Source organism: Cervus elaphus, chromosome X (genome assembly GCF_910594005.1).
Source record: "Cervus elaphus chromosome X, mCerEla1.1, whole genome shotgun sequence".
Lineage (NCBI taxonomy): Eukaryota > Metazoa > Chordata > Mammalia > Artiodactyla > Cervidae > Cervus > Cervus elaphus.
Window position 1 is genome coordinate 119,089,479 of NC_057848.1, and position 16,274 is coordinate 119,105,752.

General features: G+C 43.5%; 1 protein-coding gene and 1 pseudogene across 2 annotated transcripts; both read right to left on the bottom strand.

Annotated features, from left to right (window-relative positions):
* Positions 1 to 998: 998 nt before the first annotated feature.
* Positions 999 to 8,146, bottom strand: BMP15 (bone morphogenetic protein 15). Its single transcript, XM_043897208.1, has 2 exons — positions 7,815 to 8,146; positions 999 to 1,855 (listed from the first exon to the last, which is right to left on the bottom strand). Exons 1-2 carry the CDS (start codon positions 8,140 to 8,142, stop codon positions 999 to 1,001), a joined length of 1,185 nt encoding a protein of 394 aa, XP_043753143.1. The 5' UTR covers positions 8,143 to 8,146.
* A 2,966-nt stretch (positions 8,147 to 11,112) lies between these two features.
* On the bottom strand, positions 11,113 to 12,436 carry LOC122689569 (annotated as a pseudogene). The gene has a single exon (XR_006339852.1). The product of XR_006339852.1 is annotated as a 45 kDa calcium-binding protein-like (transcript).
* Positions 12,437 to 16,274: the final 3,838 nt, after the last annotated feature.

Below are 16,274 nucleotides of genomic sequence, written 5' to 3' on the forward strand. Positions count from 1 at the left end.
CAGTGAATGCATTATTTAGTCCAAAGCAGGACTCCATGCCTCCCAATACAGCAAGCCTGTCTCTCCCAGAGACCCATGCTCAGAGCCCAGCTGAACACACAAACAAGCAAGCCCAGTATGAAGTCAGCTCCAGGTCTCAACACATTTCATCCTTCCCCCACAGCCCTATTAACCTTCCTAATTGCAGCCTTCTATGCCTTCCACTCCCAAACAGGTCAACTCTCAGGCTTTGAGCCACCAGCAAGCTTTCTCTGTGGGATCATTAACAAGGGTTTAATGATTATCTAAAATGAGAAAATACCCCGTGAAATCTATTGTTCCAGAGAAAATTTAAAATGACTACCCCATACATAATTCTAATCAACAATGACAACTCATTTTTTCACTATAGATATAAGAGGTTTTGAAATGATTGTCATCTCTGCTCCATACACATTTCCCTACTGGCTTTATTAAAGGCTGTTCTCTTCATGGCAGGGTAATAAAGGGATCATCCCAGGCATTTTTGCCAGGTTTAGAGCCTGAGAGGAAAAACCCTGATGGCTTAGAAAAAGATTCCCTTCTGTTCCCTTCAAAAGATTTCTAGGGATATTACTGCTTAAAAGTTTCCTAGTCCACTAAGAAAGTTTTAGGTTTAGAGGGAAATCCAAATACAGAAGTAAGCAGTCTCTTCAATTAAGAAATAATTTCTAGGATTCAGGAGCAAGGAAGAGGAGTATAAAATCTCAAGTTGCTGTCTTCACCCCAAACCTTCTAGATCCTCAGAAGATGGACTAGTGGCCAAAACATACTGATATTTGGCATCAGAACTGTTTTTATAAAGTGAGGCACTCATAAATAGGGGAAGAAATCTTAAAGTACAACACTGAAGGCAAGGAATAGAATCTACAGATTGGGTAGAGCACTTGGGTTGAGCACTTTCAGATTTAACAATCTTTGTTTATTATAAATCCTTTTCTAATTTCTTGGGCAAACCTGATCTAGCTGTACCTTTGCTGTCACCTGCATGTGCAGGACTGGGCAATCATACCCTCATACTCCTTGTACAAGATACTCCCATTTGCCTCAATCAGCAGGATGCTAATGGGAACATACTTATAAGGGACACAGGAAGGCTGAGGGACACTCTGATCCACCAGCTCATTGACAAGGTTCTGGATGATGGCATGATTGGGAGAATTGAGACCATAGTGTAGTACCCGAGGACACACTCCCTTACAGTAGTTTGGGGTATAGAGATTGGGAGCAATGATCCAGTGATCCCAGCCCAGCTGCTGGAAGCTGACTTGAAAAGGGTGGAGGGAACACTGGTTACTTTCAGGCCCATCATGCTCCCTGGAGGGGCCAGGAACTTCAGATGCGATACTGCCTGCTTGACGAGCCCTCCTCAAGAGAAGAGAAGGGTCTTTTTCTGTAAACTCTTTCAGGCCTTTAGGGAGAGGTTTGGTCTTCTGAACACTCTGAGTGTCATTGAAATACAGTAACAAGAAGACAGTGTCCAATGATGAAGTGCCATGCCACCAGAACTCAAGAACCTCACTACCTCTTGGCTGCTGACACATGAAGCGGAGTCGTAGAACCCTGCGCCCCTTGCGATTCCACAGCTTTTGTCCAACATGTTCCATGATATCCATCTCTGTCCAAGCTTTGGGCAGCAGGGAAGGCTTTGAGGAGCCTCTTCCTGAAGAAGGAAAGTGACTGGTTGGGCTTTTCTGGATCCAGGGCTCCACATGGCAGGAGAGGTGGGAATGAGTTAGGTGAAGTTGATGGCGGTAAACCACAGTGGCTCTGACTAGTTGGTAGGCTACCCGGTTTGGTCTCAGAGGAAAGTCCAGGGTCTGTATGTGCCAGGAGCCTGCATTAGTAAGAGAGAACAAGAGCAAAGCATTAGCTTCTTACCTCCTAGCCTTAGTCTCCCTAACAGACCTGCTCAGTACAAACTGACAAGCAGCCCTGAAATGAATTCCAGATCATAATAGCAATCTATTGAGCACTTAACTGATGTATTAGATGCTTTACATGCATTAGCTCTTGAATCCACAATAGCCTTATGAGATAGCTGTTATCCCCATTTTGCAGACAAGGAAACTGAAGCTCAGAGAAGCTATGCCATAGGACACACAGCCAGTGTTTGTTAGAATAAAGATTTGAGTCCAAGTCTTTTCCCCTTAAGATAACAAATTGTGTCTCATTTTTAGATCATTCATAGGCCTAGGCTGAGAAAGACACCTCAAATACAGAACTGTCTGTATATATTGTATGTATTATTTAGGTGACTATTAAAAATGTGACCAATTAAGAGGGTCATTGAAACATATGAATTAATAATAAATCCTCATGCTATATCACTGTATAGAGGCAGCTTTAGGGTGACAGTCCAATACTGGGGGGTATGGTCTGCTATCGCTTCACATCTGGGTTGGAGATGCCACAAAATAATTTTTTCTAGTTGGGACAGGTATTTACTACTTTTGTTTTCTACTTGAATTTCTTCTTGAGCAGCTGTTCCATTATTGGGCAGGTTCTCCCTTAATCCTCAATCTCCCCCTTTTCCATTCCTTACTGGAAATTATTCTTCATTTACCCCATTCATTGTAAATACCGTTTTCAACAAGGCCAAGTCATATAAATGACCTCAGCTAAGAAATCTATTTAAAAGCTGCATCTTATCCTGGCAATTGTAAACAGCGCTGTGATGAACGTTGGGGTGCACGTGTCTCTTTCAGATCTAGTTTTCTTGGTGTGTATGCCCAGGAGTGGGATCAGCAGACAAATGGATAAGGAAGCTATGGTACATATACACAATGAAATATTACTCAGCCATTAAAAAGAATTCATTTGAATCAGTTCTAATGAGATGGATGAAACTGGAGCCCATTATACAGAGTGAAGTAAGCCAGAAAGATAAAGAACATTACAGCATACTAACACATATATATGGAATTTAGAAAGATGGTAATGATAACCCTATATGCAAAACAGAAAAAGAGACACAGATGTACAGAACAGACTTTGGGACTCTGTGGGAGAAGGCGAGGGTGGGATGTTCTGAGAGAATAGCATTGAAACAAGTATACTATCAAGGGTAAAACAGATCACCAGCCCAGGTTGGATGCATGAGACAAGTGCTCAGGGCTGGTGCATTGGGAAGACCCAGAGGGATGGGATGGGGAGGGAGGTGGGAGCGGGGATTGGGATGGGGAACACATGTAAATCCATGGCTGATTCATGTCAATGTATGGCAAAAACCACTAGAATATTGTAAAATAATTAGCCTCCAACTAATAAATGAAAAAAAAAAAAAAGCTGCATCTTTTGAAAGTGAAAGTCGCTCAGCAGTGCCGACTCTTTGCGACCCCATGGACTATACAGTCCCTGGAATTCTCCAGGCCACAATACTGGCCTTTCCCTTCTCCAGGGGATCTTCCCAACCCAGGGATCGAACCCCAGGTCTCTGTCATTGCAGGCGGATTCTTTACCAGCTGAGCTACAAAGTGATTGTTTTAATCTAAACTCTGATGCTGACACCTAGTGGCCAAAGCGTTGAAAAGCGGAACCTGCAGTGCTCTGACCTTCTGCGCCCTCTCCTGGCAATGGTCAAGAGCAACGATTACAAAAACCAGGCATAGCAAGAAAAAGTGTCATCTTTACCTATCACTAACCATCAGTTCAGTTCAGTTCAGTCCCTCAGCCGTGTCCGACTCTTTGCGACCCCATGAACGCAGCATGCCAGGCCTCCCTGTCCATCACCAACTCCCAGAGTCCACCCAAACCCATGTCCATTGAGTCGGTGATGCCATCCAACCATCTCATCCTCTGTCGTCCTCTTCTCCTCCTGCCTTCAATCTTTCCCAGCTCAGGGTCTTTTCAGATGAGTCAGCTCTTCGCATCAGGTGGCCAAAGTATTGGAATTTCAGCTTCAACATCAGTCCCTCCAATGAACACCCAGGACTTATCTCCTTTAGGATGGACTGGTTGGATCTCCTTGCAGTCCAAGGGACTCTCAAGAGTCTTCTCCAACACCACAGTTCAAAAGCATCAATTCTTCGCTCTCAGCTTTCTTTATAGTCCAACTCTCACATCCATACATGACTACTGGAAAAACCATAGCTTTGACCAGATGGACCTTTGTTGACAAAGTAATGTCTCTGCTTTTTAATATGCTGTCTAGGTTGGCCATAACTTTCCTTCCAAGGAGTAAGCGTCTTTTAATTTCATGGCTGCAATCACCATCTGCAGCAATTTTGGAGCCCAAAAAATAAAGTAAGCCACTGTTTCCCCATCTATTTGCCATGAAGTGATGGGACCAAATGCCTTGATCTTAGTTTTCTGAATATTGAGCTTTAAGCCAACTTTTTCACTCTCTTCTTTCTCATCAAAAGGCTTTTTAGTTCTTCTTCACTTTCTGCCATAAGGGTGTTTTCATCTGCATATCTGAGGTTATTGATATTTCTCCAGGCAATGTGGATTCCAGCTTGTGCTTCATCCAGCCCAGCGTTTCTCATGATATACTCTACATATAAGTTAAATAAGCAGGGTGACAATATACAGCCTTGACGTACTCCTTTTCCTATTTGGAACCAGTCTGTTGTTCCATGTCCAGTCACTAACCATGGCCATGCTAATTTACATATTATCTACCTAATCTTCCTTCTCCACTGAATCCATGAGCCTGGAATTCAGTAGGCTTGGGATGTTCAACATAGAAGCTCTTGAATGTTTTGATGCATCAGGATTTTTTTAGTTATGTATCCAAGTTTCAGGTGCAAAATTCATAATTATAATTCAACATCTGTGTACACTACAGAGTGATCACCACCACAAGCTTACTTACCATCATTTGTTACCACACAATTAACTCCCTTCCCCTATTTCGCTCACTCTCCAACCCTTTTACCTGTTGGTAACCACTAATCTGATCTCTGTTTCTGAGTTTTTAATTTTTGTTTTTCACTTGTTTTTATATTCCACATATGAGTGAAAATGAAACCATAAATTTTTTTTAAAGTTCAGGTTCCAACTCATGCTTAATACACCCTCAAGTTTGGGGCACTTGGATTTCATTCATACAAAGCTCAAGCCAGGCTTGTAATTGCTTTCTCAAGTTACTCCATACTCCCATCCTGTAATAATCTTTCCAAGACACCCACCCATACATCTGCCCCACCCTGCCTAAAAAGGAATCTAAACCAAATTTCTAGCAGGCAGTCTGGTGAGGAACTACCCTTTCCTTTCAGACCCTGACATCACTTATTTCCGGAAGCAGGGTGGGGTTGCTAAGGATCAGGGCCAGGAAGGGTCTGCTCAGAACTTTTCAGGGAAATGTCTGACTCACACATCCTGTGCAATTGAACCTGGAATAGTTCTCGAAGCAAGCTTGATTCAGCTGGGTCATCTCCTGATTGAATGATCAGACCCAACTCTCTTGTCATCCATTTCTGGATCCTTTCCAGAGTCCCTAGTTACCAGTATGTCCCACAGTTAGACCAAGACACTGGCCTAATTCTAGACATTCTACTTTCTAGCCTCATATCATCTGTACAGAATTGATTTATGCTGCTTATGAATGAAATCCAGATCCCTTGTAATGACTACTGCATCCCTGATTCTCATCAGTCTCATATCCCACGACTCTCTACAATCTCACTAGGCTCCAACCATCCTGATCTTCCTTTTATTCTTCAAGTACTTGTTTCCACCTTTAGGGCTTTGTACATGGCGTTCCCTCTGACTAGATGAGACTTTTCTCTTCTCATGCCAAGCTTCTTATAGACCTCAGCTCAAATGTCACCTCTTCAAACATGCCTTCACTGACAATCCCATGCAAAGGGAAGATTTCTTTGCTATTCTCTATCAGAACCACCTATTTCATTCTTTGGTAGCATTTATCACAATTTACAACTATCCATGTTTACTTACTTGTCTCACCCAGAGAACCATGCCTATCTTCATCACATTCCAACATCTAGAGCAATGCCTAGCACTTAGCAGTTGCCAAATAAATACTTTTTGAGTCAATCTCCAACCATACCAAGTTATCTTCTTTTTCCTCAGTCAGAATGCACTTCCCTCCCTGTATCCAAAGTCTCTTTACTCCTTCTGCAAAGTTTGGCTCAAATGCCACGTCTCCAATGAGGTCTTTCAACTATTTCAACATTTCCCTCTCCTTGCCCTAGGCAGCAACCCATTTCTTCTTGGAGTCCCAGGAATCCTACTGCTTATTCTTTTCAAAGAATTTGCTGTGCTGTAACACCATTATGTTATTACTTATATATCCATTCTAGTATAGTGGGGGCTCCTAGAGCAGTTATTTGCCTTTTCATACCCAACCCAAACACAGCGCTTGGTGCTCAATTAAAGTCTGTTAAGCAGTCAGCACAGCAGGGTAATTAAAAGCACAGGCTCTGAAGCCTGAAAGCCTGGGTTAGAAACCCAGCTCTATTAATTACTAGCTGTGTTACACTGAGCCTCATTTTCTTCACCTATATAATGGGTATATTCATAGTATATTCCATAGTGGAGCAGTAGTAAAGAATCCTCTTGCCAGTGCAGGAAACACAGAAGATGTGGGTTTGATCCCTGGGTTGGGAAGATCCCCTGGAGGAGGAAATGGCAACCTGCTCCAGTACTCTTGCCTGTAAAGTTCCATGGACAGAGGAGCCTGGCAGGTACAGTCCATGGGGTCTCAAAGAGTCAGACACAACTGAGCTCGCACACACACCTACTTCATACGATATTGGGGAGGATTAAGGAAGATAATGTTTGTAAAAGTACTTTGCCTAATGCCTGGCACATGGTAAGCACACACTAAAGTTTAGCTTAGGGGAATGGTGGTGGTTTTACTTGGAGGAGGGAGGTAAATCATGTCTGTTGTCATCTCTGAGACTAGCAAAGGCTTAAGATTGATTTCACCAGGTTCCCAAGATTTCCTTGAAATTGATGGCTTTCTTCATTCCCTAGAGAACCCTGCACTGCAGAAGCCCACTACTGCCCTAGATCAGTCTCTAATGAAGATGTTTAAAGCAGAAGCAACCATGAGGGAAACAAGGAAAATTCCAAAATACATTTGGTACCACAGACCCAAACTAGCAACATAGTCTAAACAGAAAAACTGCTTCGTATGCAAGGATATCGGGGTATGACATTCAAAACACTTAAGTAGTTATGCACAGACTATAAAATAAGACAGACTTGAAGCTCAACTCCTGCCTCTGCCACCCCATCCTTGTGACCTCTGCAAGTTATTTAACTTCTCTCTCTGCTTCACTTTTCTTTAAAAATCAGGCTAAGTCTTTCAGGACAGTTAAGGAGAGTCCCTATTATTAAGGATTAAATACAATAACAGACTCTCAGGTGTGAGCCTGTTTCTGTCCTTTCTGAGGCCTTGTAAATTCCCCAACTCAACATCTTGTACCTTTTGTCTTCTAAGAATAAAACAACCTGAACAGTCCTCCACAGAATATAATGAGTATTTCTCAATTATAATTTTCAGTGATATAATAAGCATTAAGCCTTTCTTTGAAAGCTAGGAGCTGACACATCACTCAGTTGCCCTGGGGCTTGGGACAAAGTCCTCAGGTAGGCCCCAAGGCAATCTGTTCTTAAATTGGAGCCCTAAAGGGAAGCAAATTTGGAGCCAGCTTCTCCCAAGGGTGCCATCTTTTGAAAATCAAGGAACCAAGCCCAAGAAAACCACCTACCCTGTAGGCAATGTGAAGCCTGACAGAAAACTGACAGATCCACTTTTTTTTACACTCTTCTTCCCCATTTCCTCCCCCAACCCCCCACTAGAACAATATAGTATGATAACTCACCTCTGAGAGGCCTTGCTACACTAGCCAGCGGCCTCACCAGCCTCACCATGGTGGCCCCAATGGTGCGGTTTTCCCTAGGGTGTCCATTTGCGTCAGCTGAACGCTGGTACAACTCCATCATATACCGTAAGGGATGCCCTAAGACCCGCGGCTTCCTCTGCTGCTTGCCAGGGGCTTCTTCTAGCAGCTCCTGAATCAGGGGCAAGGTAGGGGCCTCAGGCAGGTGGGCAATAGAGGACTGCCCTACCTGTGTCATTTGGACTCTATGTTCCATAAAAAGCACCAGTCCCCAAAGAAGAAGGATTCTAAGGATGCTCAGGAGGACCATCTTGAAAAGCTTGGTGTTCAGCAACATGTTTTGGTAAAAGTCCAAATGATGCCACTTTAAACCTTTCCTTTTATGTGGGTAACAGCATCCAGGCTCCACTTCCACAAAGGACAGGGCAAGGAAAAATGAAAGGCAGGCAGGCAGGTCCTATGTTTCGTCCTCTGGTAGGATCTCCTGAACAAAAAAGGTCTTCTAAATTGTCCTCTTTGCATCAAACAAACAGAAACAGCAGGTGGGACAAGGCAGCGTGCCCATCCTGCTCTCCAGGGCTGGGAACAAGATCGTATTTAAAAGGAGAGGCCCATTCCAGGACCTGCTCCCTTACCTTATCCATTAGGATGAAAAGAAGCAGCCCTAGCCTGCTCTGCTTCACAGCTTTAAAGGTAGTCTCTTAATCAGTCCTTAAAGGGCCAGAGGCCTCCTGTTCCCACCCCACTTCCATTCAATTCTTTTCCTAATGTAGCATTTCTTAAAATGTGGTCTGCTAAGGACTTGCAGTGGAACTATCTGAGGGGATTGTTAAGAATTTGGGTTCTGGGTCCAAATGAAAACATGGACTTCCTGAGTGTAAGTGCCAGAAATCTGAATCTTAAGTCCTCCAAGAAGTTCATGTGAATACTAAAACGTGGGAACCTCTCTGTGAGTATGGCTGCTGGAACTTGAAGAAGATGCCCCAACAGTGGTTCTTAATCTTGACTCTATACTGGGATCACGTGGGGAGTTTTAATTATTATGGATGCCTGGGTACCATCCCCAGAGATTCTGATGGGGTCAGTCTGGGGTATTACCAGGGCATCAGGATTTCTTAAGGTTCTGCAGGTGATTTTAATGTGCAGCCAAGTTTGAGAACTCTGACTTAGAACTTTCTGGTTTTTCCATGGAAGGTGTTGAGATTCTGTGTGGGTTTCACCAGAGACGCATAGGGCAGTGGGAGATGAATCTGTGGAAGTTGGCTAGGAGCTCACCTAGCTTGGTTGGTTACTGGAGGCATCAGGGCTGAACCAGTTAGTTAAGGCTATCCCAGACCAGGATTCTGCAGAAAAATGGTAGGTGTAGTTCTGGCCCTGTCCAAGAAGAAGCAGTTTCCTGGAGCTCTAAGGAGAAGGTGGGACAGGAGGTCAAGACATGGCTCTGTGGAACAGGTACGGACTTTGTAAGCAACGGACCTGTGTTTGGATTGTTATTGATTCTGTTTCTTATTAGCAGTCATTTAACCTCTCCAAAGCAAATCTCTTCATTTCCTTGAGCCTCAGTCTCCTCACCTGTAAAATGGAGATAACATGTTTTATCCCAGAGCTTGTTGTGAAAATACAAGGAAATAATCTGTGTTCATCCCAACAAAATCTAATTAGACATACATGGTTACATGCTGGAAATTCTTCTTCTGTTTTTTTCTAACTAGGCCTTGGTCCCTGGCATGTATTTTAACACAAAAGATATGGGTCCCCTAGGTCTCAACTCACATCCCAAGTCAACAACTTATTAGCTGGTGACCTCTAACAAGATTACTCCCAGTAATCTGTAATGAGTAATGAGTTTCTTTTTTTGTACTGCCGGCTCCTACAGAGAGTTGTTGTGTTGTATTGTGTACATTTTTATTGTATACAATGATATACAAGTAAGGGATATAAGCAGATGATTCACAATAGGCAAAACCCGAATGTCCAAAACATGAAAAGATGTAAAAGAAATCAGAAAAATGTGATTGGTAACATATCAGAAGTCTGATGCTATTAAATTCAGGTGAGGATGTTGTAGAATGCAGGTAACTTTCTTACACTGCTGATAGGAATGTGATTTGGTACAATTGTTTTAGAGAGCAATCTGGCATTATCTCTAGTGAGTTTGAAGGTGTGCAATTCAGGCATTGCTACTATTGCTAGAACAGTAGCTTTTAGACACTTTTGTCTGATTCACAGGAATAAATACACTTTACATCCAACCCACTATAAACACAAGCACACATGTGCACACACACACACACACCCCTGAAGTAAACATTTCCTTAAACAATTATTATCTTTACATGTTGGGAGGGATACTATATCATGATGAGTAAGCATGGCTCTAGAGTCAAAATCCTAAATTCAGACTCCAGCTCTACCATTCATTAGCTTAACCTTGGGCAAGTTACTCAACTTCTCTGTGCCTCAGTTTCCTCATGTGTGAAATAGAAACTGTAGCCTCTCTCTGCTTCAATTTTCTAATATTTATGTAAAATGAGGTTAATCAAAAGACAACTCACAGGATTGTTGTGTTAAATGAGTTAATACATGTAATGGACTTAAAAGAGTGACTGGCACAAAGTAAATACTAGACACAGGTTAATTATTATTACATTTAATGAAAGTTGTGCTCTCCAGAAAGCTCGGCTCACCTTGAGATGTGCTCACCAGAAAGCTGGGCTCACCTTGAAATGACCTGTTATGAGCTGTGGAGAGGTATCCCAGAAGTTTCTCTGTCTTCCATGTCCACACCACTTCTCCCTTCTTTCTTACCCCTTCTCTGCCTCCTAACATTCTCTTTGGCCCCTGAACTCTGTCTGTTACCAATTAAACTTCCTATTTTCTATCCAACATAACTCAATAAAAGTACAAGTTGTCAGAACAACTAGTAAAGTATTCCTAGCCAGTTTTCTTTGATGTTTCTCTGGTATTTGAGTGGAATTATATTCATCAAGAACATTTTTCTGCCATAATAGTGAGATTTTTTTTTTTTGAGAGAAAAAGGCAACTATATTTTGAAGTAAATTAATGTGATTCCTATCACCAATATTCATGCTCCTCAGAGACTGAAGGCCATGGGCTGGCGGCTCTCACAGCTCTACCCAGCACCCCGCCCCACCCTGGCCACTGGCTGCCGGTTTCCAGCAAAGCTTCACCTTTCAGTTTTCGAGGGAATAGCAGGAGCTTCGTCGTTTGGCACGGTGGGGGAGCCCGCCGTCCTGATGTGGTCAGTGCCTCCGGCAGCAGGGCTCTGAGTTCTCAGAAGTGAGATGCAGCGATTACACTGGAATCAGAGTGCGGGCAGCCTGCGAGGTGCTGCGGGGGGCTGGGGAGGGGGGCGGGGGATGCAGCGGTGGCTCAGAACTCCTCGTGCACGCTGCGGGCACAGTCCACCAGCCTGCTGCCCGTGAAGAACTCACTGTACTTCAGCACCTCCTCGGGCTCCAGGTAGTGATTCTGGTCCTCGTCAGCGATAGCGATCATCTGCTTGGCCTCATTGAGGGCGCTGAACTCATTCATGGGGTCCATGTAGTCCTCCAACTCCGCCATGGTTACGATCCCATCGTGGTTGGCGTCGATCAGCTCCTCAAACTTTCTCTTCCTATCCCGCACCCAGCTGTCGTCAACATCCTGGCCCTGCTGGTTCTCCACGGTGCCCACGGGCAGAGAGATGAACTCAGACAGCGAGAGCTTCTTGTCACCATCCTGGTCCAGGTCCCGGATGATCTCCCTGACCATGAACTGCAGCATGCCATGGCTGTGCTCAGGGTGCAGGAACGATAGGAACTCGCTCTCTGTCAGCAGCAGGTCTGGGGACGGGTTGTCCGCCTGATACCAGCGGTCTTTGAGGTTCTCCAGGACTTCCTATGTCTACTCATCGATGTTCAGGTCCCACTTATTCTTTATCTTTTCAGCAACTTCTCTCTCATTGTGGCCTTTGGTCGCCAAAAACTTCACCTTGTACTCATCCCAAGATACGTGGCCATCACCATCGGGGTCCACGGCTCAGAAGTGCGCCCTGCTCTCGGCAACAGCCTCCTGGAAGTGCTCAGCCGTCTTCTGCATGATCCAGTTCTGCATCTGCTTGGCGCTGATCCTCCTGTCAGTGTTCAAATCCACCTTGGAGAAGATGATCATCAGCTTCCTCCAGCTCTTCCGAGGCTCTGTGTCCTCCTCAAAGTCATCCATGTCCTTGCCCAGGAAGACCTCCTGGTGGAAATCTTTGTTGAGGTGCCCGTCCATCTCCAGCTTCACCCCATTCAGGTGGTCCAGGGGCAGGATCTCGTTTTCCTCCCTATTACCTGCTCTCTCTCGAGCAGACGAGTGGTTGGCAGGCCGGGCAGACGCATCCATCAGAAGGACAATGACCCGGAGCCAGAGGCAGCAAGGAGCCAGGCCACAGAGGGGAGCCTGCCTGGAGGCCATGGCCGCTGGGGTCTGCGCTGCGGGACAGGCTGCAAGTGTGGCCAGGAGCGGCCTCCCTCCCCTCACCCAGGATCCGCGAGCGCTGCCTGAGCACCCGCTATGGCTCCAAAGGGCCTCCGCTTAGGCCGCAGTCATCTTTCTTCCGGGCAATAGTGAGATTTTGATTCAGGATCAAAAGAAGTAAAGAGACAGTATATTACCCTGGAAAGAACATGATTTGGGTTAGAATTCCTGGTTCTGCTATTTTTTTCTGTTGCTCAACCTCTCTCAATCTCAGCTTTCTTTTTTTTTTTTTTAAAAAAAAAAAAGATTTATTGGTGTATTTATTGGCTGTGGTGGGTCTTCACTGCTGCACTGGAGCTTTCTCTAGTTGTGGCAAGTGGGAGCTACTCTTCATTGTGGTGCCCTGGCTTCTCATCACAAGTGGCTTCTTTTGTTGTGGAGCACAGGCTCTAGGCACACAGTCCTCGGTAGTTGCAGTGCATGGCCTCAGTAGTTGTGGCTATTGGGCTCAGTTGCTCCATGGCATATGAAATCTTCTGGGACCAGGGATTGAACTGGTGTCCCTTGCATTGTAAGGAAGATTCTTAGCCGCTGGGCCACCAGGGAAGTCCTACCTCAGCTTTCTTAACTGTAAATTGGGGATATTCTTTAGGACTGTGGTAAGATTTAAATGAGATAATGTGTACAAAGTATTAGCATATCAGTCAGTCAGTTCAGTTGCTCAGTCGTGCCCAACTCCTTGCAACCCCACAAACCGCAACATGCCAGGCCTCCCTGTCCATCACCAACTCCGAGAGTCCACCCAAACCCATGTCCATTGAGTTGGTGATGCCATCCAACCATTTTATCCTCTGTCATCCCCTTCTCCTGCCCCCAATCTTTCCCAGCATCAGGGTCTTTTCAGATGAGTCAGCTCTCCGCATCAGGTGGTCAAAGTATTGGAGTTTCAGCTTCAACATCAGTCCCTCCAATGAACACCCAGGACTGATCTCCTTTAGGATGGACTGGTTGGATCTCCTTGCAGTCGAAGGGACTCTCAAGAGCCTTCTCCAACACCACAGTTCAAAAGCATCAATTCTTCGGTGCTCAGCTTTCTTTATAGTCCAACTCTCACATCCATACATGACTACTGGCCTTGACTAGATGGACCTTTGTTGGCAAAGTAATGTCTCTGGTTTTTAATATGCTGTCTAGGTTGGTCATAACTTTCCTTCCAAGGAACAAGCATCTTTTAATTTCATGGCTGCAGTCATCCAAGTGATTTTGGAGCCCAGAAAAATAAAGTCAGCCAGTGTTTCCACTGTTTCCCCATCTATTTCCCATGAGGTGATGAGACCAGATGCCATGATCTTAGTTTTCTGAATGCTGAGCTTTAAGCCAACTTTTTCACTCTCCTCTTTCACTTTCATCAAGAGGCTCTTTAGTTCTTCTTCACTTTCTGCCATAAGGGTGGTGTCATCTGCATATCTGAGGTTATTGATATTTCTCCCAGCATATAGATACTCTTAAATAAATGTTAAAGTTTATCATTAATAGCCTATGATTTTAAACTGTATGTAAAGTGTACCTGACTGAGGGAAATATCCACTCAGCATCCTCCTAAAGCTCAGCTTAATTTTTATTCCATCCCTCTACTCACCAGGGCTTCAGGAGACTTGCCTGATTGAAAAGGTCAGCTTTCTTATTTTCAGAACATCCTATTTCTCGTTTCAGAAAAAGATCCCAAAACTAACTCCATTCCTATGACCAGAATTGAAAGAAGTTGACATGATTATTTCCTGAAAATGTTGCCTGGTGGGCCTGATGCATGCTATTCCCCTAACCCCCCAGAAGAGGGCAGGAATTGTCTTTCTAGCCTTTATGGTTGGAGTGTTGCATTGGAGCGGAGGGACAGGTTATAGGCAGTGGGAACAGGATCTACTAAAGGATACTTAGAAGGTCTTTCTGCTTTAGAAAAAGTAGTATGTGAAAACATTACTTATGTAAATTGAACAGTTTAGGAGGTGATTATTGACATAACAAAAAGGGTGCTTTGAAACAACAAAATGGGTCACCTCAAGTTGCTCTGAGCAACAGGAAACCTTAATGTACAGTATGGGTTAACTTTTCTGGACACAGCTGGATACACTGGTAAGAGGCATAAAATTTACAAAAAATAGCTTTTCATCCTATTTGGGGAAGCATGAGTATTGTTTAAGGTTCACATGTCTAATGGAGTCCTTCTTTTATTATGATTATAATTTATATTTTCTTACAATTCTGTTCATTCAACAAATATCCAATAAGTACTTCCTATGTGGTTGTGTAAAGTTTAAGGGTGCAGGCCAATTGCCAGACTACCTAAGTTCAAATTCCAGCTCTACCACTTAACTAGCTTGTAATTTTTGCAATTGACTTAACCTTTCTGTGCCTCAGTTTCCTCATCTAATAACAAGGATAATAAAATAAATATTTCAGAGAACTATTGTGAAGATTACATGAATTATGCATGTTACAGGCATATGTTCTAGACACTACTAGACCCCAGTAGTACAGAAATTAATAAGACAAGTCCTCTGTCTTTCACATTCCCAGTACTATGCTAGGCACTGAGATAGGTTGGGGTACACCAAGACAAAACAGGTAGTTTCTATCTCAAGAAGATATAAACCTTAATAGAGACATAAAGGATAGGATATATTTCCCATAACCTTGATATTTCCTCTAAGTACTCTTCTGAGTTCTTAAAAAATGGACCTATTTTCTAGATGTTGTGTTAAAAAAATAATTTTCCTTAAAACAGAGAGTATCATATATTTTATAGAAATCTTTATTAATTTGGCATTAGACTATATCCTTTTGCATATTATATCTTATTTTTATCTTCATATCAACTCTGTGAGTTAAGCATTATATTCCCATTTATAAGTAAGGAAGTTGATCAGACAAGAAAACTCGTCCAAGTTTGTACAGTTCTCAAATGGTGGAATCCACTGGGATTTGGATCCAACAAAGAGGAGACTTGAGTTCCTCTCTTTGTATCTTATAGGTTGCTATATAAGCTGTCAACTGGTATTTAGCACCTTAAGAAGACTCAGTTTCCCTGTAAAATAATCCCACATGGATTCCTGAGTATGGAATTTTGACTCTCATTGTTGCTTATGAACCATATGACTCCCAGACAACCGGAAGATTGTTTTCTTTTAGCTAAGCATGAGACATTCTGAAGGTCTGTTTGGTATCAGAGATACCTGCTATCTTTGGAGTTTTTGGTCATTTTTGGATAATCAAGGCATCAGTAATCAATTGACCACACTCTCATTCTATCAGTTTAGTTCAATTGCTCAGTCACGTCCAACTCTTTGCAACCACATGGACTGCAGCAGGCCAGGCTTCCTTGTCCATCACCAACTCCTGGAGCTTGCTCAAACTCATGTCCATCGAGTTGGTGATGCCATACAAACATCTCATCCTCTGTTATCCCCTTATCCTCCTGCCTTCAATCTTTCCCAGTATCAGGGTCTTTTCCAATGAGTCAGCTGTTTGCATCAGGTGGCCAAATGATTGGAACTACAGCTTCAGCATCGGTCCTTTCAAAGAATATTCAGGACTGATTTCCTTTAGGATTGACTGATTTGATCTCCTTACACACCAAGGGACTCTCAAGAGACTAACACCACAATTCAAAAGCATCAATTCTTTGGCACTCAGCCCACATCCATACATGACTACTGAAAAAACCATAGCACTGACTAGATGGACCTTTGTTGACAAAGTACTGTCTCTGCCCTTTAATATGCTGTCAAGTTTGGTCATAGCTTTTCTTTGAAGGAACAAGCGTCTTTTAATTTCATGACTACAGTCACCATCTGCAGTGATTTTGGAGGCCAAGAAAATAAAGTCTGTCACTGTTTCCATTCTTTTCCCATCTATTTTCCATGAAGTAATGGGACCAGATGCCATGACCTTCATTTCTTGAATGTTGAGTTTTAAGCCAGA